Consider the following 26,076-nt stretch of genomic DNA (forward strand, 5'->3'; position numbering starts at 1 on the left):
TAGCACTGTTTAGATCACACTCAGAAGACTCTCTAAGCCTATCCTCATCTGTATGATGAGAATAGTAATAATTGCTCTGGATGCCTCAAAGAATAGTCTCATGCTCTAATAAGCCATACGGCTTGCAAATAGCAAACACCTATTAATTATGTATTATTGAGTTATGTATAATTACGTGTAACTACTGAGTTATTTGGAGTCATTTAAAATAAAGCAATATATAAAAATAAGACACTTTTCATTTGCTCAGAATGCTTGTTGTTAAAGTTAACTGAGGTTACAAATGGTTTGTTTTTCCAATAAATTTAACATCCAAAAGTATTCAACATTGAGTTTATTAACAAAAGTGGACCTGTACATAGTCTTATCTCATATTTGAATATACATACTGCACAATGACAACTATTTTTTATCAGAGCAATGTTTCCCAAACATAGAAGTGCAGAAGTAAAATGTTATTTTTATTTTTCTGTATTCTTGATTTTAGTTTCTAGAATTCATAAACTCAAAATTGTTCACATAAGTTTAGAGTATTTGTTCTTGTTTATCTCCAACAAAGAGGTGTTCTCTAAGAAATTTTATATTTTATAATCTTTCCTCTGAAATATGAGAAAGACATGGAATCTCCTGAGTTATATATGCAGCTTATACATTCTTTGAAAAAGTTATTTTTTAAAAATATCACAAAGTATATATCATCCATAATATATGTTGCTATTCACATAATTCTTTAAGCAATATTCAAGTATATTTGTGCTTTATATTTTTACATTACTTTAGAACCTATTTTTAGCTTTCAATAAAACTGTGTATCTCCAAAGATTTCTCAAATATTTAATAAATGAGGCAAAACAATCATGAAAATATAAACTGCTACTATAGACTTTTCATCTTTCATTTTATGCATTTTCTCTCAACCATGTAATTTCCCGTTAAGGAATGTTGATAAAATAAATTTTTATCTTTATAATATCAACATTGCTGCTTTCTCAGCCTGGTGCAACAGTCAAGACATCACAGCGTTTCTGAACACACAGTATTCACTCTGCCACATAAGTTGGAGCAATAAAATCTGATAGGACTGGTATTCATCATTTCCAGTTATTTCAACTGCAGGACCACCTTAAAACACAAATTGAAGAGAAAATATCAGGTTATAAGAGACTGATGCTGATATATTCCATATTAAATGCTTTGAAGTCTCTGAAAAAGGGCATGGAGAACTCATAACAAGCAAGTACAATGCATAGTAACTGATGACATATGCCTGCTGGAATCTCCGGTTCAGAATCTGTTACCATTTATATCGGGCTCTATCACATGCACCCTTCACACATGTAGCCCCACTCAGCCATCCAGCCAAGCCTGAGCTGCTCGTTTGGTTAATAGGCATGTGGACCGGTAATCAAAGCACTACAATGTTTGAGCAAATGCAGATTGTGGAGAGAAGCTGAAGTTTATCAGAGTTTTTAAAAAGCAGGATAGAGAAGATTAAATAGTAGGGCAATAGAGGTTGTAAGAATCACTGAGACTTAATCACTGAGATGAGATCACTAGAGAAAACGCTGAGCAATAACGAAGAAACATACATATACAAAGACAATTATGTTTATTCCTCCTCACAACAGTTTCCACTGTTTCAATATTATTTTTCTCATTTGTTAAACATTAGGAGCAGTTACTGTTATTTAGCCACTCCACTGTAAATGTGAAGTTTTTGGACATTCATTAGTTCTGTCTTGCCTCAACCTGATTTTGTCATAATAACTACAAGCCATATTCTGTCTTCCATAGTTAGAGGATCATAAAAGCAATTTTCTATTATTAGTCCAGTTAATAAAGCCACTTTTTTTCAGGATCGTAATTTTTTTAATCATAAAAACTCTTCAGAATCAATTTTATTATTCTAAGGTAAAAATGTTATTTTTATCATTAACGAGCATGGAAGCAAAAGAAATTCAGCTGTTAGAATAGCACTATTATTCTTTCAAAAATTACTTAGTACATTATGTTCAAAACTAAGTAATTGAACACTACAAGTTATAATTAATATCTAAAACTAGAGCTCAGAACATATTAACAAAGTATTTTCTGTGCTTAATTAACATAAAACATCTGGAGAAAAAACACTAAAAGTGAACTATGAGTCTAGGAGTATCAATCAAAACTTAAAACATTTGGCTGGGTGCAGTGGCCCATGCCTGTAATCCCAGCACTTTGGGAGGCCAAGGCGGGTAGATCACTTGAGGTCAAGAGTTTGAGACCAGCCTGGCCAACATGGTAAAACCCCATCTCTACTAAAAATACAAAAATTAGCCAGGCCTGGTGGCAGGCATCTGTAATCCCAGCTAGTCTGGAGGCTCAGGCACGAGAATCGCTTGAACTCGGGTGGCGGAGGTTGCAGTGAGCCGAGTTCGCGCCATTGCCCCTCCAGCCTGGGTAACAGAGTGAGACTCCAACGCAAAAAAAAAAAAAAAAAAAAACCCAAAAACTTTAAATATTCAAATCATATGACAAAATTATAGCAAATACCTTATTCGCTGCTTCTAAGGAATGTATTAGATTCTGCAGCTCCTCTCTACTCATTTCAATAGAATATGGTTTTACTTCACCATTTTCTTTTACATCTAGATGCAGGCTTAAAAGTGGCATTCGTAATGCAGCAATCTTGTCACTGGAAAGTGCAAGCTGTTTAAAATCAGAAAAATAGCAATTAATAAATAGTAAAAAGAACTATACTGAATATACATCAGAGGTTAGTTAGCAGTACATTTTTTAAAAGTACTGTTTGCTGTTGAGTATAGAGAAAGGTGAAAGAAATAAATTAAGTCCATGCTAAAGCATATTTGAAGAATAGAAAGAGAAAGGAGAGTGAATAAAGGAGAGGAAATGGGTAGGAAAGTAAGACAACCAGTCAGCAATCTTGTGGCAGAAGCAGGTATCTAGATCAGAGTCCTGCCTGGGAACTATTGAATGGGTCTAATGTACAAGAAACATAGAGAATTCTTAAAGAAGATTAAAGGCACCAAGAAGATGAAAGTTCATGTACAAAGATAAGTGAGACTAAAAATACCGGTAAACTCTCAGAAATTAAGATGCTTAATTCATGGTCAGCTATCTATCTATCATAATATTGATAAATATGTTATCAAGATACCATCTTCAATTAGAGCCACTCAACAGAAATACTCCGTACATTTACCTCACTTCTTAATTTCTTTCTCTGGAATATATCCTAGGGGAATTGGAAGAACCAAATATTTATAATACTAATACTTCTTGAAACAAGCACTGTAGCTTCCTTGGCAGACAGCATAGGGAAACTCAATTTTCCTGGAATCTGAGCCAGAAAAATCCACAAAAACTGAATCTTTGTTTAGAATGCTGCCACTTGCAAAAAAATTACTTATGCAATGATAAGGGACATCTTCCCTAACGACCTCAAAGGATCTCCCCTGTGGTACACACACTATAGAATCAAATCTTGACATAGCTCCTCCATTCTCTCACCCAAAAACAAGGCCCATAATATCTCAGATCTGGAAGTATCAGCTTCAGGTTAACTATCTTATGCATAATTCTCCTCCTCAATATTTCTAATAAATAGTTTTTCACCCTGTGCTTGAATACCACCAATGATGATGCATGTGCTACCTCGAGAAGAGGTTACAATCATTCCCAGATATTCATACTTGTTAAAAAGTTCTTCCCTAGGTTGAACTGAAACCGATCTTACTGCAAATAATATACCTTAGTCCTTCACCTAGTCTCTGGCGCCATAAAGCATTTATATATTATGAATTTTAGCATTTTAAAGGTTAAGTGTCATGTTTCTACTAGGTTTAATCTTTTCCAGGTACATGGTCTCAGTGTTTCAAAGCAATTTCACACACCATGATTTTAAGTTCCTAGTCACTCTTTTCTAGTTGGAGTCCAATTTGCTTAAATATCTCTTAAGTTTGGCAGCCAAAACTAAACAGATAATACACTAAAAAGATGTTATCACTGGAAACAGAATGTACTAGCATCATCTCTTGCTTGAAGAACTGCAATTCTGCCGGGCACAGTGGCTCACGCCTGTAATCCCAGCACTTTGGGAGGCTGAGATGGGCGGATCACCTGAGGTCGGGAGTTCGAGACCAGCATGACCGACGTGGCAAAACCCCATCTCTACTAAAAATACAAAATTAGCCAGGCATGGTGGCACATGCCTGTAATCCCAGCTACTCAGGAGGCTGAGGCAGGAGAATCACTTGAACCCGGGAGGTGGGGTTGCGGTGAGCCGAGATCGTGCCATTGCACTCCAGCCTGGGCAACAAGAGCGAAACTCCATCTCAAAAAAAAAAAAGAACTGCATTTCTATCAACAAAATATGGGCCTGAATCAATATGAATGAAGCTATACTTTGATAAACCAAAATAACTAAACATTTCTCATATATGCTACTATTAACATCTCTCTCTTATCCTTTATTTATTTATTTTTTTCTGAGACAGAGTCGCGCTCTGGTGCCCAGGCTGGAGTGAAGTGGCACGATGATCTTGGTTCACTGCAAGCTCCACCTCCTGGGTTCAAGCAATTCTTGTGCCTCAGCCTCCCAAGTAGCTGGGACTACAGGCACACACCACAACATCCAGCTAATATTCGTATTTTTTCAGTAGAGTTGCAGTTTTGCCATGTTGGCCAGGCTGGTCTCGAACTCCTGGCCTCAAGTGATCCACCCGCCTTGGCCTCCCAAAGTGCTGGGATTACAGGTGTGAGCCACTGCGCCTGGTCTCCTTTATCTTTTATATTTATAAAAATATAAACTCTGACATTGAAATTAAATTTATAAAATTTAAATATTTAAATCAAAAATCCTCTGTTTAGGTTGCCTGATTAATTTATTTTGCTTCATTTGGTCACTGATTGTAATTGGCTGTGACATAATTTTGAACTTTGTGTCACATTATACACTTGTTATAGCTCTAGTTTTGTATCACCTTCAGATCTGATAAGCATAATATTCATAAAAATGTTGAAAATGACTGGGCCGAGACCAGAGTCACAGAGACTTCTTAACTAATATAAATTCATCTGTCTTTGCTTAGTCATTTATCCGATTACGAACCCACCTGTTATCTTCCCACATTTTTCTCTACTTAATCCACATACACAATGTAAGGCACTTTATCCAGGGTCATGCTAAAATCAAGAAACACAATGTATTTGTTTCCTCTTCATCTACTGGTCTAGGTATCTTATAAGGACAAAAAGTTGGTCTGAAATTCTTCTTTATGAACTCTGATAGTGACTCTCAAAATGTATTAAAAACTGATGTTTTAATAATATCTTACAGGTTTTCCTCCTAGAGGTACTATCACATTTACCAGTCTTAAGAAATCTATAAAGTATAGAAAGTTGTGGTGAAAAACATATATTTACCAGGTGGGATGGCTCACGCCTGTAATCCCAGCACTTTGAGGGGTGAAGGCAGGCAGATCACTTGAGGCCAGGATTTGAGACCAGCCTAGCCAAAATGGCAAAACCCCAAATCTCCACCAAAGATACAAAAATTAGCCGGGCACAGGGGCACGTGTCTATAGTCCCAGCTACTCAGGAGGCTGAGGCAGAAGAATTGCTTGAACCCGGGAGGCAGAAGTTGCAGTGAGCCGAGATCATACCACTGCACTCCAGCCTAGATGACAGAGCATGACTCTGTCTCAAAAAATAAATAAATTATATATATATATATATGTATGTATGAATATATGTGTTGACTATATGCTGCCCCATCACTTATGTCATTTAATAATTTACTATCTAATTAAATTTATTATCAATGTAATGTTATTATACACAGCTTAGATGTTTGTAGTGTACTTACGCCCAAGTTAATTCAAGATGTAATTTAAACTATCTTTGATATTTCTTTCAGATAATACATTCCCAAAACAACAAATTTTAGATATATGATATTATAAAGATATTTCTCTATATCCAAAAAATGAAATAAAAAATACACATACTCATAGACTCTTACCTTTACCTGCCAGTCAAAATCCTGTAGCTGTGCAGAGGAAATAGCAACTATTTCCCTTGACAGAGCCTGTTTGATTTCATCTTTCCTACTTTTCACGCATTTCATGATAGTTTCTTGATGAAGTGAATTCAACTGATTCAACTGCTGAAATATCTATAAAAATAAAAACAGGCAAAAGGGGCTTTCTGTTTAAAATGTAAAAACACAATTCCACTCTCCTTTTGCACACTTTTAAAGCAACAGTAAAAGAAACAGAGAAATACTTCTGTAACTATAAAAAAGAGTAAGATGAGAATGAATAACCAGCAAATAGGTTTTAACAAATTTCTGCAAAATAGAGAGTAAAGAAAAAGGACTGATGGAAGCAGCAGCGTGGAAATGAATACACCTGGAAAACACCAAAGCTGATACAGCCACGCAGGGTAAGTATCTCAAATCCCAAAACGGGAAAAGTTCTGCGCACTGACAGGATGCTCAAAGGAAGTGCTCATTTGAATAGTTGAGATTTCAGATTTTTTGAGTAGGGATGCTGCACTGGTGAGTATAATGCAAATATTGCAAAGTCAAAAAAATCCGAAATCCAAAACACTTCTGGTCCCAAGCATTTCAAATAAGGGATACTCAACTTGTATTAATATATCAGACAATGTAGCCCTTAAGGCAAGAAGCATTACAAGAAATAGAGAAGGACAGTAAAAGGGCAATTCAACAGAAAGACACAACAATCTATAAATCCCTGTGCACCTAACCCCATAGCTTCAAAATATATAAAGCAGCAAAACTTGGCAATACCAAAAGAAATGAATAAATCCACATTCACAATTAGAGGTATTAATACAACTCTCAATAGCTGACACAAAGAAACAAAAAAAATCAATGAGGATATAGAAGAATTGAAAAAATGCATTCTACCTAACCTTAGCAGTATATAGAAAACTACACCCAACAACTGTACACATTATTTTCAAATGTATATGGAACATTCACCATAATGTACCATATTCTGAGCCATTTGGCAAACCACAACAGATCTCAAAGAACTTAAATAATACTGTTTATATTTTTATTACTGTGTAATAAAGTTATGACTAATGAGAAAAGGTAACCAAAAAATTTCCAAATGTCTGAAAATTAAGTAGCACAACACTAAATAAATAAAGTCAATCTCACTTATTCTTCCTGAGAACAGGAAGAGGAAAAAAAATCCTTCCCAATTCATTCCATGAGGCCAGAATAAAACTTGACACCTTGACAAGAGTATTATAGGGAGGAAAAGAAAAAAAAAAAAAACACCTAGGCCAATATCACTCAAATATAGATGTAAAAATACTAAACAAAATATTGGCAATCCAAATCAAGAGATATATAAAAAAAAAGATAATACATCATGATTAAGTGGGATTTATTTTGGCAGTGCAGCCTTAGTTTAACATTCAAAAATCACATTAACAAAATAAAGAAGAAACAATAATAAATTCAGGGAAAAGCATTTGATAAAAGTCAATATCCATTCATGGTAAAAATTCTCAGCAAAGTTAGAATTGTAGGATGCTTCTTTAGTCTGATAATGGGTATCTCTAAAATTACAGAGCTAACATACTAAGTGGTGAAATAGTAAACACTTTCTCCCTAAGGTTAGGAATAGACATATATCTACTATAACTGCTTTTTTAAAAGAAGTACTGACTGCTGGTGTTAGCCAATGCACTAAGGTAAGAAAAATAAATGAAAGATGTTAAAGTTGAAAAAGAAAATTATTATACACAATCTCCCCCCAAAATATCTATATACAATCAGACACAGTAAACAAATTTAGAAAGGCTGTGGGACACAAGGTATATAAAAATCAACTGTACATACTAGCAAAAAACTACTGAAAAATTAAAGATCAAAAACATTTACTCAGAAATAAAAAATATGTGCAAGAGCTCGACACTGAAAACTACAAAATACGAGAGAGAGAAACTAAAGCTAAGTTAAATAGAGGGCTATCCATGTTCTTAACTTTGGAAAGCTAAATGTTGTTAAGATGTCAATTCTCCCCATAAATGATCTCTATCAAAATTCCAGCAGGTTTGTAGGTTAAAACTGAAAAGTTGATTCTAGAGGGTTATCTGAAAATATAATAGCCAAGGCACTCCCGAAGAAGCATGAGAATGAAGGTCTTCTATTACCAGATACCAAGACATAATTTAATTTAGCTTTAATTCTACAGTAATTAAAGCAGTGTAGCACTGGCAAATATACACAAGTAGACTAATGGAATATGTTAAAAAGTCGAGATACAGAGGCACAAATATATGGCCACTTGATTTACAATAAAGGCAGCACAGCAATATTGTGGGGCAAGGATGGTCATTTCAATAAATGGTCAACTAGATATTAAAGCAGAAAATTTTGAACCTGACCTCCACTCCATACACAAATACTAATTCAAAATGCATCAGTGACATAATGTGAGAGCGAAAACAATCAAGCTTCTACAAGAACACACCCAAGAATCTTCATGTCTTCAGCACAAATATTTCTGAAACAAAACATTAATAGTATTAGCCAGCAAAAGAAATATTGACAAAGTAGATTTGTTAAATTTCATAACTTGTTTCACCAAAAGACACCATTAAGAGAGTAAAAAGGCAAGCACATAATAGAAGATATTTAAAATACATATTTCTAACAATGAGCTCATATCCAGAATATCATCCAAATCAATGACAAACATACATACATAACTTGATTTTTAGAAAAGTGAGCAACCTACACAAGCTCAAATGATTTTTGACAAAAATGCAAAAGCAATTCAGTGGAAGAAGGATATCCTATGACCATGCAATTTCACTTCCAAGATATCTACCCCAGAAAAGCTGGTGTGAGTGTGAACAAGGAGACATGTAAAGAACATTTATAGCAGCACTACTTGTAATAATGAAAGAGGCAATGACTATTCATTAGTCAGTAAGGAGATAAATAAATCCTATGTAATTCCTACCATCAAATACTACAAGGAGTTAAAATACACTAACTAGATCCACGTTTATCAATGTAAAACACAGTGCTGCATTTAAAACAATTTACAAGTGCAGACAAATGTTACATTTTATTACAAGTTATACACTTACACACCCCAAATACTTTCAATATACTAAAAGATTCAAACATACATACAATATATAATACAAAATATGAACACCACCTTCAAGAGTGGTGATCTCTAGGTAAGAGTGGGATATCCGGGTGGGGGATAAGGGAATTTAGGTTATCTTTGTAATGCTTTATTTCTGAAACAAACACACATATTGCAAATTGTTAACACCCGTTTAACTGGTAATGCGAATGTAGGTGTCAGTTAAATAATTTCTTGTTTTCTTCTATATGCTTTAAATGTTTCACAAAAGAGTAAAAACAACCAAAAACAAAACTGCAAAAACCTAGGACTTCCACAGATTTTTCCATTCACAATTATAAGGTATTTGTTGTTACTGATGATAGCCCTTGTATTATACATTGCTCTAAAAAACTCAGAAAGAAACCTGAGCATTATTTATTGTAAATTATAGAAATGTGCAGAGAAGTTACCTCTTCATCAGGTAAGTTTTTACCAACTACGGCTTTGAAAAATTTGGCAATATCTTCTAAAACGTGCATCCATTCTTCTGATTCCCAAACAGTATGATAATCTTGGTACACAGGATAAGCTCGACCACAAATGCCATCAACTATTTTGTGAAGAAGCTAGCAAGAAAAATGGAAATAAATGTACTTATAAGTAAAATGATAAAACAAATTTATCTTCCTCTTAACAAACAAATGTTGGGAGATGTGCATGGTATCTGCAAGACCAGCTTCAGTTAAAATGTATAAACCACTTTTAAGATTATTCTAATTAAAAATTAGAACTCATAAAAATCCTAGACTTTCTATTATTACGTCGACCTTCAGAAGCTAAAATAATTTTGTTATAAAAATTACATAATGAAAAAACTAAAAGGAAGATACATATAAAAGATATCATATTTACAGCAATGACCAAACAAAAGGATAGGACTTATATCAAAGTCTCTTACTGTAGGCCTATAAGCTTCATTTTCCTTTGCCTCCATTTTCACAACATACTTTTTCTTTTGAGGGTATCACTATGTTGCCCAGGCTGGCCTTGAACTCCTGAACTCAAGCAATTTTCCCATCTCAGCCTCCCAAGTAGCTAGGACTGCAGGCGAGCACCACCGCACCCAGCTCAGCAGTTACTTTTGCTGTATTCCCAGAAAGTCTTCGGTATTTTTTTCCTTTTTTTACTTTCCTTTCTATCATATTAGTATCTTAATATCAGCAATGGAAAGCCTAACACATGTATAACTGAGCATAGTGATTAAAACTATCCAGTTCAAATCCCAGTTTCAGTATTTTCAAGTTTTATTTAAATGTTCTGAGTCTGTTTCCTCAAGTGTTAAATGAGGATACATCTATTCTCTTAATCTTGCTGTAAGGATTGAACAAGAATACATGCAAATCACTTGGCATCTTCCTGGCATGTACAAAGACATGTAGACATTGCTAGCCCTCGTTACCATTCTAATTATTATTATCACTCCTCCTCCTCCTCCAATTCATGCCTTCAACATCTATTAACTGAGATAACACAATGCCAGTACTATTCTAAGCACTTAACATTTAATAAGGTTATCTTTCTCGAAGTTATGTGTATCTTACAAGAGGAGTATTTGAACCAAATAACTTGGAAATAATCATATTCCACCCCATTTTAACTAATAACTCCTTCCCTCTAACACCACACAGGCCAGAACACAAGCAACTGCTTCCAAATGGTAGCTAATATACTATACAAACTGAATTTTTATTTACCATAAATCAACATACTAAATTTTGAATCCATTCAAAATTCTCTACACCTTCTCCTATACTGTCCCCATGTTAAAGAAAAACCCAGAACTCCAACTGAAAAATAAAAGCATTATCTTTTTTGGAATATGTTTGTTATTCATTCACAAATATGTAATGAACACTTCATCCCAGTTATTAAATAAGGTCATGGAAATGACCTTATTTAACGACAAAGGTCATGGAAATGACTTTATTTATTGGCAAAGAAACTATAATAGCTACCGTTATGGAGCCCTAGGTACCACGCTCTGGACTGATCCTCACTACAACTCAGAAGTAACCATTGTTATTATTTCTATTTTACAAACGAGGAAACTGAGAATAAATAAGGCCCTACCGTAACAGAGCTTTAGTCCATTCGAAAAAGGCAAACATACAAATACATGTAATTTAGAATGATGGGGACATAATAAAAATATATACAAGGTACGAAGGAGCACAGAGAGGAAGCAAGGAAAAGTCCATCTTAAAAGCATGAGTAGTTGGCCAAGCAAACAGGAGAGAAGGGCATTTCCAGACACAAGCAAGTTATTTTGGGGGGTGCCTAGGGGGTGACAGGAGACAAGGCTGGAGAGGTGGGTGGAGCCAAATCAAAAAGGGCCTTGTGTACAAAGCAAAAGAGCCTAGACTTCAATCTGTGCTCAACCAGGAAGCAACCTATTCACACATTTGCATTATTTTTCCATATATTTGCTAACGGGTTGGAAGATGTAAGAGAAGAGAGAGGGTGAGCCCAGGTGCCTCAATTTTCAGTTAAGGAGTTAAAGATTAAGGGGCTTAAATTGTTGAGGACACTCAAAATGGAGGCAGTAAAGAGGTAGAAGACATGTGAAAAGGGGAGGCCATGGATGAAACATAGAACGTCAGGGTGAGAGGGGCTGGGTGAAAGTGGTGGTGCCACAAACCGAAAATGAGGCTACGGGACGAGTAGGTCCGGAGGAAAGAAGAGCTGAGGCAAGGGCATACTGAATTTGAGGTACCTGTGGCAGAAGCCTGACACTCACGGAAGAGATTTTGGTTTGGGGTTTTGGGGGTTTTGTTTTGTTTTGTTTTTTAACTGGCATTCTTGAACCATAGAGGAAGAAATTTTTGGCTGGACCTAGAGATTTAGCAGTCATCAACATACATGGTAGTAAAGGTTATGGGCTTTATCTAAATGGGTAGAGTGAAGACAAGGAGAGCCAAAAGCCAATAAAACACTCAGAATCAATAGATCTGGGCGTAAGTTCCAGCTCTGCCACTAACTGGATGGGCAATCCTGGGCAAGTTAGCCAAAATTTCTGCTGACATTTCAGGTTCCTCACTTGCAAAAACAAAGAAAAGAATTAAGTGGTTTTTTTTCTTGATCCTGGCAGGAGGTAAGTTCATTCCTTTCGGTCTCCTCCACACTTTCTCCAGTGTAAACGGAATAGAGGAAATAGGAAGACCAAAATTGAGACTTATAAAAAAGATGCTCTACCAGGGCACAGGCTGTGTCTCACTCACCATTTACCTCATCCCATCGGGGCGCTCAATGTATGGTAGACTTCAATGAAAAACTGGCTGAACAAATGAATGTGGTTGCTTTTTCCAGATTCTTACAAGCCAGGTTCTTTCACAGACTGGAAGTCAATAGGTACATCACCTCTTGGGACGACCCTAACTAAAGTAACTCGCGCAGTTATTTCGCTTCCTTCCAACCACCCTCAAGGGAGGGGGGCAGGGTCCGCTTCGGTCTTTGTCACATTGTATTCCAGCACCTAGCACTGTACCTGCTATCCCGTAGGCAGGGAGCCTTTGGGAGGTTATGTGTTGAATGAATTAAGAAAACGTATACGAAGAGGCAGCAAACACCGACTTAAGCTTTCAAAGCTCAGTCTGGTGCGGGCGCTTCTGCGCGCAAAGCCCCTGGAGCTGGAGCTGCACCGCTAGGCTGGGGGTGGCGCCCCAAGCTGTCCTCCTAGGCTCCCCAGGGAAGGCGGGGACCAACCACCCGAAATCACGCCCCTTCCTCCTCCCTTCCCTAGGGAGTTTGCGAAGGCGTCTGGGTCGCACCCGGCCTGATCCGCACGCCAGGCCGTCGCGAAGCCCAGGCCCCGCGCCGCTTCCCCCCGTACCCCCCCTCACCTGCGGGCCCAGCTCGGCCGGCAGCTTCTGCAGCCGCCACAAGGGCGTCCCTTCTTCCGGCTCCATCCCTGCGCGAAGCTGGGGCCTGGGTCACGTGTCAAGGCTGGCCGCTTGTCTAAAGCTACGGCTCGCCCACGTGACTCTCTCCGGCGGGGAGGGGCGGGGCGTGGAACCAAGAAGTCCCTGTGCGCTTGCGCAGAGGCCGAACTACCGCTTTCCCCGTAACCAGGGAGTCTGCAGTTTGCAGTGATGTGGCTAAGATACCCTCGTGCTATTACTTTAAAGGCACATTTACGTATCTTTCAACGCAGTTTGTACCTTTGTTCAGGGTTCTATTGGACTTTCTCTGTGCTCTTTAGAAAACCGTCAATAAAGGTAACCATCTTTTTGGGTGCCTGGGCATGATCATTGCCCCAGAGTTTTAACATAAGTCTCTACTAAAGTATCCTGATTTGCAAGGTAAATTAAGGTTTTGCCATGAGCAACGTTCTGTATATAGATCATCTTAGGGAGAAGGTACTATTTTCAGGCCCATTTGCAGAAAGCAAACATGATTAGAGAAGTTACTAGGGTAGTCGGATCTAATTAGCAAATAAAAATACCAAGCGTCCAGTTAAATGTGAAATTTCAGATAAACAATAATATTTTGTTCTAAGTATCCCCTAAATATTGTATGGGATATATTTATACTGAAAATTATTTGTCCATCTGAAATTCAGATTTAACTGGTGTCCTGTATTTTACCTGGCAACCCTAAAAATCACTGACCTAAGTAAGAGGCCCAGTCTGAAGTTAAACAAAATCAATCAGACTCAAGAGCCATGCTATTAATGTTGGACTAAGCTCAAAGTCCAAATATCCTTTCTGTTATTTCTTACTACAGCTGTTACTTTAATCAGGTGCTGAAGAATTCAATGGTGGTAAAATGAGCATGTCCTGCAAAAGCGGATAATAACTAGTAGACCAGAAACAGGAATTACAATCTAATTTACAAATTTAATAATAAAAGTGGTGCAAAATGGTGAAACAGAAGAGAAAGTATTCAATATATGGGCTGCGCAGAGAAAAACTACTCGTTAGCAGCATTCTAGGTTTACCTCCTACGTCCTTTAAGAGTTGAGTGTGCCTCAACTCTTAAAAGGTGAAATCAATTTCTTTCTCCCATGAATTTTCATGGTATTTTAGCTGTCCTTCACTTATTTACCACTTTCTAGTTCTTAATGCAGGTAGATGCACAGCACTCATTGCCCTATCTTAAATGTCATTGTCTTAAGATACTTTGCGAATAGCAGCTCCCCTAGTAATAGTTAAAATGAGAAGTCTGGAAAACTATTTCACCTGAGTCTTTCTGTAAATCTAATGACGGGTAAGGTCTATTTTGAGAAAAAAAATTAAATTTTGTGTATTATAATAATTGGGAGAAAAATACTTTCAAGCATCTACTATATGTCAAACCCTTCATATATTTTTATCTTACTAATTCCTGCTACAACGTTGTACAGTGGGTACTACAGATGAGGAAATAAACTTGAAGTAATATATTTTGTAAGGTCACATAGATAGTAGTTACAAAATCACTGGTCTGAGGCCAGAAATGGTGGTCTTAGTCTGCATGCTTCACTACCCCTGCTGAGGAATTGAGATGAAATGGCTTACCTAAGGCCACATAACAGATGACTAAATAAGGTAAAATGACACACCTAACAGGGCCCAAGGTTTAGTCAGAGGACACAGAATTAGGTCCTAACTCATCTTTCAAGCAACACTGAGTACTAAGAAGAATTTGACCTTTTCTCTTGAATTTGGATGGGACAAAATTTAGCCTGTAACAAATATGGTTTTTAAAATAGTTAACTTGCAAGAGAGACAGCACTTAATATTTGCCCTTTGATTAGTAAGAGGATGTTCTTATGTGTGTAATCCAAGAGGTTTTCAAAACATATGTCTGTCTCTTGTAGTTCCATCTCTACTAGGTATATTCTGGTCTCCGTCTCCCAAATCTGGAGCTAAACTTCATAAGTTCAAACCCCAGCTCTGCAAATGACTAGGTAATCTAGGCAAGCTATTTTCACTTCTCTGTGTTTCTCATTCCTTACAACAACCCTGTAAATTATATAATTGGTTATAATGACAGCCTAGGATTTACAGAGTTGTTGTAAGTTGATATATGTAAAGTTCTTGAAATGAAGTCTGGCCTGGCACATAGAAAATTGTATTATATTCCCTTCTATGTGGACTTCTTTGCTCTACTGTTATCTAGCCAAAGTCTAGTAGGTTCTAGAAAGTTACCCTCCTAGTGAACTGTCACTGCCTTAGAGATGTGATCTGCCTCTGAAACCCAACTAGCCAGCTATATAGTGCTGTATAGGTGATGTAAGTCAGTGCTAACAGTTGGGAGAGATGTACAAAGATCTTAGGTAAACCACAATGTGCGTGCTTGCTGAGCTTAAACTGGAATTCAAGCTTGCTATTTGTGAAATAATTGGTGCTCTTTTTCTGAAGTTAGTTTCCTTGAGATTTTTGGTTTTGAGGTGGAAGGAGGAAAGAGTTTTGTGCGCCATGCCTTGGGAAATTCATTCATTCACTCATTCTTTAACAATTGTTGATTAAACATCTGCCATTGATTAGATGCTCTAATGACTCTGCGAATGCAAGCAGTGGACAATAATTTACCTTCTGATTTCGGGGGAGAAGGAGTGCTTAGATAATGAACAAATAGACAATTAAGATGATGAAATATACTGAGAAGTATCTTTAGGAAAATAAAACAGTAATGTAATAGAAAGGGATGGTAGAAATATACCTTAGATTGGTCAAAAAGCACCTAGCTAACAAATAGCATTTATACTAAGGCATAAAGGCTGAAAAGACATGAAGGCAACATCTAGGGAAAAATAGTTGTGAGCAGAATGCAGAGGCCCTGAGGCAGGAGAAAGCCTGCCTTATTCAGCATAATGATCCAAGGCCTGTGTGGCTGGACAGGCCTTGAAGATGCCAGAAATGTGGGCATGGATTTGGTAAAGAAAATAGCAGAGATGTGGGCATGGATTTGGACCAGTGAATTGGCATAATGTGGTTTACATTTTTAAATGCTTATACTATGGAAACTGGAAAATAGTTAAACTATGCAAATTATTTTTCAGCAAACTGGGAAATAGTTATACTATGCAAAACAGATCTTAGAGTGCAAGAGCAAAAGAAGGGGAACCAATTTGGAGACTACTCCAGACTTATTCTAACTGATATAGAGATTAGAGTTAATATGGCCTAGTTTCCACCCCCAGACTGTAGAATTCCAAAGGCTCAGTGATAGATGGTGGTAGCAGGAACTAGATACAAATGGAAAGAGTCAAAATATATTTTGGAACTAAGACCTATAGAAGTTGATGGTGGATTGGATGCTTGTGGAAGAGAAAGAGATGCTTGTGGAAGTGAAATGCAGACTAAAAGAGATAGTAAGGCATCTGTCATCCAAGCCAGCATGAAGTTTTGTGCCCTGAACAAGAGACAGAGCCATAGACTATAGCTTCTTTGTTGGTGAAAGACTTTTTGAAGTGCAGTGGTGTGGTGATTAAGTGTACTGGGTCTAGAGTCAGACAGACATGGATTCCAGTTATGTCTCCACCGCTTACTAACCATGTAACTTTGGACAAGTTGGATAAACTCTCATACCTAAGTTCCCTCTACTGAATATAGGGATAAAACTACCACTTATTTAATAAAGTTGTCCTGAAGCTCAAATAAAATAATGTACACATCCCAGCCTCCCTTTCATCTGGGGTGGGTGGTATCCAAGTGCTGGCCAATAGGACGAAAATGGAAGTGCTATGTAGCACTTCTTGGTACCTTTTATTTAAGGAGAACCCAAATGTACCATTTCCCTTTTTCTTCTTTGTTTTTGCTTCCATCTTGCTTCCTAGAACTCAAATGATGCTGTTTTTGGACAGGGAGGTCATGGGCCAAGTACAGATGCGCAAAAGGATGGAATTAAGGTACCTGACATTGTTGAACCCATGCCTGATGCCACGTTAGCTCAGGACTACCTACATGGACATCTATGTGAAATACTACCCTACTTCCCCCTTATTTAAGCCTTTTTTATGGCGGGCTTCATGTCAATATCCCTCAGTCTGATCCCAACTAATATAAGCATTATAGTAAATGACTCCTAATTTGCATCCACGGGCCTGTAGTCTTGGGTTATACTTATGATCTCAATGGTAAAAATTAAAAGGCAAAATTATAAATTAATAGTATAAATTTTAAAAATAGGCATTCCTATTCATTGCCATTGGCAATTTTTCTAGAGGGTTTTGATTGCATTTATAAAGTTTTCTACATGTACATACTCTTTGACTTAGAAATTCCAGTTCCAGGCCAGCTGCGGTGGCTCACGCCTGTAATCCCAGCACTTTGGGAGGCTGAGGTGGGCGGATCACCTGAGGTCAGGAGTTCGAGACCAGCCTGACCAACATGGAGAAACCCCATCTCTACTAAAAATACAAAATTAGCTGGATGTGGTGGCACATGCATGTAATCCCAGCTACTTGGGAGGCTGAGGCAGGAGAATTCCTTGAACCTGGGGGGCGGAGGTTGTGGTGAGCTGAGATTGCACCATTGCACACCAGCCTGGGCAACAAGAGCGAAACTCCGTCTCAAAAAAAAAAAAAAAAAAAAGAAATGCAAGTTCCAGAAATATATAAGAAAAAAAAAATTTGGCTCCAAGAATATTCATTTATACATTGGTTACAATAGCAAATAACTAGTAATAAGTTATTGGCTTAATAAATTATATTATAACATAAAATGAAGCCACGAAAAAGTGATTTTATATAAGAATATTTAATAGAATATAAACTTGCTCACAATAACTATTGGGAAAAGAGTTATGTTTCAAATCTATTTGTTCTGTGTGATCCATGGTGTGCTGGGTATCTGTGTGTGTGCATGTGTGTGTGTATGTGTGTACATCTGTAGTGTGCAATTTCCTAGACACAGGAATATACAAAATTTTAGCAATGGTTTTCTTTCATTTGGGAGATTATAGATGATTTTGATTTTCTTCTTTTAGTTTTTCTGCATTTTTAAGTCAAATTTTTATTTAAAAATATTAAATATTTTAAGATAGCTATGATACATTTTGACTCTAATGATTCACTTTAATTTTGCTTTCAAACCCAGGTCTTACCTGAATTCAGCTCCTTCCTCCAGTATCTTGCTAAACATCACCGACAACATCCAATTACACTGATGATAATCTGTTTTTTACCCCATTCTCTACAGCTGCAGCCTCCACTGGACTGGAATTTGCCTTCCTAGTTCTTGAGTTGTCTTAGGCACTGCATAATATGAATCCCTAGAGTTCTAGCCTGCTGATAATCACTAAGCAACCACATATTTTAGTTTATATTACAGCAGCCTCTCACTCCTTATTCCAATGTCTGTATTAGGCAGCTGGTTAGTTTAATGGTTAATTCGTTCAATAAAACTGCAGAATTTTAGAAGTTTAATGTAATCTTCATCTTTGTCTCTCTCTGTGTGTGTGTGTGTGTGTGTGTGTGTGTGTGTGTGTGTGCTTACCTAACAGTCTGATGCATATAGGTGTAGGCATTTAGGTGGCTCTTCTATTCTCTAAGACCTCAGAATTCTTTTTATTGTGGAATTGGTTGCATATGAAAGAGGTAGAATATGAAGGATCACGGAGGGAGTTTTTATGTGCCAGACCTAGATATAAAGTGTATCATTCCTACCTGCATTTCATCACCCGGAACCCAATTTCATGGCAGCATGCAATTGTAAGGAAATTTTGGAAATACAACTTAGCTGTGTGTGCAGAAAGAAATGAAATTTAATAAATGTATAGTTGTTTCTACCACAATCATGCCTTTTAAAAAATAAAAGAGAATTTCTCATAGAAGAAATCCTCATATAAACACTGTAAACAATTGTCTTTCACATTTTCATGAGGAGCCATAATCTTTCATGCCTTGCACTTACCACTAGCAAAATAGAAAACTGGGCTCCAACTAATGTCTTGCATCTGCCTCAAAAATGTATCCATTCAGATTTATATTAAGAGGAAAATCTGAGTGCCTAGTAATCCAATCAATCCCTTTTCATTTTATTGCCACAATCAGCTTAGATTAAAATTTGTAATTATAGCAGTTATATCTGAGAGAAGTCGAGGAGGTGAACTTGGCTGGCTGTTTAGGTAAGCCTCTGGAATATACTAATTCAGAATTAAGAGTCTGTTTTTCAGCTTTTTAGGTCCCCAAACTTGAGCTTGTCATTTCATTCAGAAGAGACTGACTCGTTGTAACCAAACTCTCAAGAGACTGATTGATAAACCAGAATGTCACAGAGTAGAAATTGTTTTTCTGTAGGATGCTGTATTTTGATCCACAAGTTCTTTTAGTCAACCAAATTATAGATCATAAGGAAGCTCCGTGAATGCAAGACTGAATGAAAGAAAATGGAATAGACCTAAATTAATTTTTTTCTTTAAATTGTCATGACCTAATGGCCCTCTTTCATTCCAGGGATATTTCCAGTGAAAGAAAGAAGAAAGCATCCTTTTCTCTTGACTGTGCAGAAAAAAATGATATGTTTGATTCTCCATTTTACTAGATGCCATACCTTTGTAATTACTTCATGTGGAGTCTTGACCAAGATTCAGGAAATGCTAGAACTTTCAGTCCCAGAAGTTACTCTGGGCATTGCTAATCCCCATCATTATGAGTTGAGTTTTACTAGTTAATTTCAGATGAAAAATATTTGTTTTTCCCCAAATTCTGGGGTTATGGTACTTTTACTGCCTATGAACTGACAACTGTATCTTCAGTAATTACAATTTCCAACAAAATGTTATAGGAATAAAGAAAAGATGTTAGTTCATTATTCAGAGTTTATGTTATCCTTTAATAAAAAGAGATGGTCTGTATTTCTTCTTTTCACATTTATTTCCTCAGTTCAAACCTGCTTTTCAGGTTATCCTATGACTTGAAGTTGACTAATTTGTTCACCTTAATTAGTTGTGTTGCAATGTATATGTAATTAGTTATTTGCATTGCAATTATTCCTGTTCATAAACTATTGAGAGGAAAGGGGCTTAAAGTTCAAAGGAATTTAATTACGGTCTTGTAACCATATAGAAAATATTTGAATGTTACGTTGGCATTGGTTCGATTGCATTAAAAGAAGTTATGAATGACGAATTGGCAAAGATTTGCAAGGTGATGAGTTTAATCTTGTCTGTATAAACCTAGACAGATTTGTTTGCCCATAAAAACTGGTTCTTAGAAATCAGTTTGATAAGTGTCTCATTTCATTCTGGTCAATGAACTTAATAAACTGAAGGCCTTTCTCTTTCTTTTAGGGCATTATATGTAACTCAGAAATGTTGTTAACACCTCTTTATTTCATTATATTTTTGTAGATAAAAATAATCTTGTAGCTTGAGCCACTTAAGATCTCCATTAAAGAGATCTTTAAAATAAATAGATATTTTGATTTAAGAAGAGCAATAGAGGGAGCCCGTAACATTTATTTCAGTGTAGCACTAAAGAAAACAATACATTAACAGCTGAAATCGCTCTGTTAAAGTGAAATACTTAATGAGCTGCAATTTTGGACCTAAGATGTAATACATGCTATATCCTCAGGGGCTGGCATTCTTTAATGGCACACCAGGTTTTCAATTAATCTTTCTGGTGAAGGTTCTGTGCGTGTAAAACCTCCTGCCTCCCAATTGCTACCCCTTTTAAGCCCTGTATTTAGAACCACCACATCCATAAGCTGTTAGGATTTCAGCCAGTGGTTCTTCATCAAAGAAGCACATTCGTCAACCCAGGGAATTTTTGAGTATTGATTTTTAACTTTAATGTGTCACACTTTTGTTTTGTAGTTTGTAAATAGCTTTATAATTCACATACCATAAAGTCTACCCATTTAAAATACAGGTTGGCTAAGTTTACTCAAGCGAGGTTTTCTAAATTTGTATAGGAATGCAATTATCACTATGTCTCCCAAAATGATCCTTAATGCCTGTTTGTAGTGGACACATGGGGAGCTTTAAAAAAGAAAGAAAGAAAGAAAAGGTCATACCCTGCAGACAAATACTGTCAGAGTCTCTTTGACTACTAACACCAATGTTTTGTCATTGATGTTACAAAACTCCCCAGATAATTTTGACATAAGTCAGTGTTGAGATACAGTGATGTGGACAAAACTTCATAGAAAAGATGAAGATCTGGAAGATGCAAATGTAACCTTTTACTAACCAAGAGATCACCTGGCTTAGACCAAATGTTGTCACAACAGCAGCAGCAGCAATAACAAAGGAGGCCTTTAGAACATTTAGAGAATGGTGGTTTTCTGATCCTGGACTTTTGTTCCTATTGTTTCCTTGCCTAGAATCTCCCCTCCTTCTTCCTGCCACTCTCTCCATGCACACCTAGTTCGCCTAATGAATTCAGACACAACCCCCAGAGAACTTTAATTGCTGTCTCACCTGTGTTTTCACAACTCTTTGAATAAACATCTATTATAGTCCTTATTGCATTGTAGCTGTTTCTTTATATTCTGACTTTCCCATTGTTCTGAGAGCTCCTTTGCAGAGGCCATGCCACATTCATTTGAGTATCTAGACAGTGTCTGGCACAAAACTGACTCCCAAAAAGTGTTTGTTGAATTCGGAAATAGAAGAGGTGCTTTAATAAACTATGAAGGCCGGGCTCAGTGGCTCACGCCTGTAATCCCAGCACTTTGGGAGGCCGAGGCAGGCAGATCACAAGGTCAAGAGTTCAAGACCAGCCTGGCCAACATGGTGAAATCCTATCTCTTCTAAAAGTACAAAATTTAGCTGGGCGTGGTGGCAAGCGCCTGTAATCCCAGCTACTCGGGAGGCTGAGACAGTAGAATGACTTGAAACCGGGAGGCGGAGGTCGCAGTGAGCTGAGATCATGTGATGGCACTCCAGCCTGGGTGACAGAGCAAGACTCTGACTTGGGAAAAAACAAAAAAACAGTGATGTAAAGGGTAGGCAGTGATTTCCAACCTTGACTGCAAATTAGAATCCACTGAGGAGCTTTTCAAAATCCCTATGACCAGCTCACACCTACACCAATGAAATCAGAATCTCCAGGGGTTGGACCCAGCAGTATATTTTCTTTACATCTAATTCTAATGTGCAGCTGAAATTGAAAATCAAGGGCATAAAGCCACAAAGGATGGTCCAAAATTTTATCCTTGACCAAAATATCCTGGCTCTATTGCCTAAAATATTTAAATTATTTGCTGTTACATTGCTTGGAAGGAGCTGAGAAATAGATGTGAATTAACAGACAGCTGTTTTTAAAATATATGAAAGCCCCTATGATACTCAACAAAGAACTGGCCATTCATGTAAGTCACTGAAGTTTTGATTATGATTACTTTCCTTTTGACATTTTGTTTGAAGAACCATTATGAAATAGGAATCTTGATTTGGGTAGAACATTGAAAGTGTCAAAACAGAAATTGTATTGGACAATGTTAAACAGGCAAGGAAGACTCTATTCAACATTATTCCAATAGGGGAGAGGGGCCGAGCTCAATCCGAACTCAACAGCACCGAAACAAACGACAGTAGGATTTCTAAGTGTTGGAAGTGAGAGGGAGTGTATACGTTATATGTGTTTACTAATTGGCTTTACTCAAAAGTAAATTTTCCCGTATCTTTGTGACAGGATGCAGTTTTACAACTTGGAGGAAGGTACCCACCAAAGTTATGAAAGATAGAGTGACTATCTCATTTGCTGATTACATTTCAAAGACATGGCCCAAAGGTTCTTGAGAAATACATTCGTAAGTTGTAAAACTGACAAGAGACTGATTAAAAGATTTATATTTCAAAGGGGCAGAGAAAATACGTTACAGGTCTTCTAAATATGCTGTACAAAAATGGAGGTCAGGGGTCTAGTGTCAGGGAAGAAGCCGATCTAAAGTTTAGTCAAGCTGGGGAATGTTAAGGCAGTCTTGGTCGAAGTCAAATAAATAGATAATTTTGAAGAATGTAGATGGGCCAGAAGGGCTCTCAGAGAAATTCCTCAACAATGAGCTTGCAGCAGCAAAGGTTAGCATGAGCGTATTTGATCCTTGGGAGAACCGAAGAGGAAAGTTAGAAAAGGCCTGGAGATAATTAAAGTATTTTGCAGATTTTCCTTGCATAGTCTGGTTTATATCAGGAAATTAAAAAGGAAACACTTCCTTCTGTACTTTCTTCCTCCTAAAGGAACTCTCAGATCCACATTCCTACATAAGATGTGGAACTATATATTGGCATACCATATAACAACCATGCACATAAGTTAAAATGCAAAAAAATTACAAGCATATATATGTGTATTTTTTAAATAATCTGGAAGTTTACATATGTACATGTAGCTTCTGGCAATGAGACTTGGACTGGTGTTGAAGAGGACTTTAGTGATATCTATAATATTTCATCAAAGAAACAAGAGAGGCCGGGAGTGGTGGCTCACACCTGTAATCCCAGCACTTTGGGAGGCTGACTTGGGCAGATTGCTTGAGTTCAGGAGTTAAGGCTTAGTCTGGGCAACATGGCGAAACCTATCTCTACAAAAAATACCAAAAAAAAAAAAAAAAAAATTAGCCAGGCATGGTGGCGTGCACCTGTAGTCCCAACTACTTGGGAGGCTGAGGTGGGAGGACGGGTTGAGCCCAGGAGAAGGAAGTTGCAGTGAGCCAAAATCTCGCCACTGCACTCCAGCCTGGGTGACAGAGTGAGACCCAGTCTCAAAACAAAACAAAAAAACCAAGAAGCAAGAGATTGGAGGCATAAAATCCAAAATGGTAACTGTAATTCATTCTGAATTTCTGAATGGTAAGATAATATGAATTTGTTTTATAGACTTTGTGTTTTTCTAGATTAGTTGAATTCCAAAAACAAAAATAAAGACAAATGTCACATGGTGGGTCTAAGCCAGGAGTTTAGAAGAAGGAGAACTCACTGTCAGGGTGATCAAAGACCTTCAGGTAAAGGAAGAAGCAGGATTTGGGAGATGGGTTCAATATCCATAGGCAGAAATGGACAAGCACGGCAATTTAGTTGGAAGGAATCACCCAAATCAAAAAGGCAGATAATAAAACCCAATGTCTGTATGTATCCAAAAATGAGTAAATTTCTAAATCAAAATTTGATGCCAAGAATACAGACATTTCTATTTATAGTATCATGAGGAATGTTCAGATCCAGGGGGATGCAGATAGAATTTTCTAATATAGCCCTTCTGTTGATATTGTTGCTAAATTATAGGAAACAAAAACTTGGACAGATAATTACCATCTTAGAAGCCAAACTAACCTCAAAAGGCATCTAATCAGACTTCCTATTACAGAAGAGGAAACAGAGGTCCTCAGAATTTGAAGTCACCAGTTGTCAAGTCCAATCCAGACTAAAGCACTGGCTATCATATCGACATCATCAGAACACAATTCAATAGAGCTAATCAAGTCTTGACTTTCTTTGATAGTAAAACAGAGCTGTCCATTTGACATGCTGGAATGTAGGGAGAATGGGGAGTAAAAATTATATGCTGGAGTTAGTACATCTTAAAAATTAACAGAAAAAGAATACAGATACTTGTATAAATTCATTTTTGTTAAACTCATTTTATTCTAACCTGTTTTTATGCAGAGAAATATTTTCCAAAATATCAAATGAATTTTAGCACAGATTAAACTATGTAAATCAAGAGCATATAAAAGGATAATATAAGCCGTCTCTGTTAGCATTTGTAAAAGCTGGTTTAATAAAAGGTACACACACATGAAAACATTGTCAAGAATTCTTACAAAGGGCATACGCTAATGATGGCAAATGGATTTTGTACAAAATAATAGCCTATCGAGGGGCAATGTAAAGAACCACTCAGAATCTAGCAGCCTAGTAGAGTACACTGCACATAATAATTGCCCTTTTATAAGAAAAGGAACATAGCAAAATTTGAAATTTAAAGGAATTCATCACCAGCCTTCTTTAACAATAAGCTTCTCTAAGGCATTTGAAATAAAATTTGATTTATGGAACTTCAATAAACACATCATTTTTAAGAAACATCATTTTGGTGAACAGAAAAATACGTATTTGCCTTGCTCTGTGCTTACTGTGAGTTCAGGAATTGTGTCTTCTAGATGACAAATGATTCAAATTAGTCTGAACATGAAACATGATAGCCTGGGTGGATTTAAATAATAGCAATAGTCAATGCCAGCAGGTGCCAGCAGAAGCAGTTTCAGATACAGCAAGGGAGTCAGCCTTTTGGGGGGTCTGGGCAGCCCTCCTTTCCGCCTCTCAACTCTGCCTGCCTGGCTGACAAAGGCAATAGTTAGGATGTTTTCTAGATTCTTCCCTTTACTTTGTTTTTGGTTTGGTTTTGTTTTTTTGACCCAGGTCTAGCTCTGTCAGCCAGGCTGGAATGCAGTGTTGTGATCACTGCTCACTTCAGCCTCAAACTCCCTGGGCTCAAGTGATCCTCCAGCCTCAGCCTTCCCAGTAACTGAGACTACAGGCAAGTGCCACCACACCTTGCTAGTTTTTAATTTTTTTACAGACGGAGTCTCACAATGTCGCCCAGGCTGGTCTCAGACTCCTAGGCTCAAGCAATCCTCCTGCCTCAGCTTCCCAGAGTGCTAGGATTATAGGCATGAGCCACCACACCTGGCCTGTTTTTATTTTTAATGTGTAGTTATAGTTTAAAGAAAGACTCATGTACAACTTGTCATGGTTAATTTTATGTGTCAACTTGTCTGGGCCACAGTACCAGATATTTGGTCAAACATTATTCTAGATATGTCTGTGAAGGTATTTTTTAGATGAGATTAACATTTACATCAGAAGACTTTTGGAAAGTAGATTATCCTCCATAACGTGAGTGGGCCTCATCCAACCAGCTAAAGGCCTTAATAAGCAAAGACCGATCTCCCCCTCCTCCTGTCCCCCCCACCACCCCCACCCGCACAAGGGAGAATCCTGCTGGTAGACTGCCTTC

At 37.3% G+C, this 26,076-nt stretch overlaps 1 protein-coding gene and 1 long non-coding RNA gene across 7 annotated transcripts in view; one reads left to right on the top strand and one right to left on the bottom strand.

Annotated features, from left to right (window-relative positions):
* Positions 1 to 319: 319 nt before the first annotated feature.
* Positions 320 to 26,076, bottom strand: part of COMMD8 (COMM domain containing 8) — a 34,522-nt gene continuing 8,765 nt past the window's right edge. For 2 of the 6 annotated variants that reach the window (XM_055246064.2, XM_063619501.1), the window contains 4 exons: positions 9,599 to 9,754; positions 6,023 to 6,175; positions 2,533 to 2,688; positions 320 to 1,122 (listed from right to left, as the gene is read on the bottom strand). In XM_055246064.2, coding sequence (XP_055102039.1) covers positions 1,102 to 1,122; positions 2,533 to 2,688; positions 6,023 to 6,175; positions 9,599 to 9,754 — 486 coding nt within the window. In that variant the 3' untranslated portion in view covers positions 320 to 1,101. Of the gene's footprint in view, positions 1,123 to 1,592; positions 2,689 to 6,022; positions 6,176 to 9,598; positions 9,755 to 13,027; positions 13,435 to 26,076 lie in introns of those variants that run through there. The other 4 variants (XM_055246062.2, XM_055246063.2, XM_063619502.1 and 1 more) reach the window with 4 other exon arrangements.
* LOC129464701 (uncharacterized) lies at positions 13,369 to 18,378 on the top strand. Its single transcript, XR_008651674.2, has 3 exons — positions 13,369 to 13,486; positions 16,948 to 17,019; positions 18,209 to 18,378. It is a non-coding gene; the product is annotated as an uncharacterized lncRNA (long non-coding RNA).

Source organism: Symphalangus syndactylus, chromosome 16, assembly GCF_028878055.3.
Source record: "Symphalangus syndactylus isolate Jambi chromosome 16, NHGRI_mSymSyn1-v2.1_pri, whole genome shotgun sequence".
In the NCBI taxonomy this organism is placed as follows: domain Eukaryota; kingdom Metazoa; phylum Chordata; class Mammalia; order Primates; family Hylobatidae; genus Symphalangus; species Symphalangus syndactylus.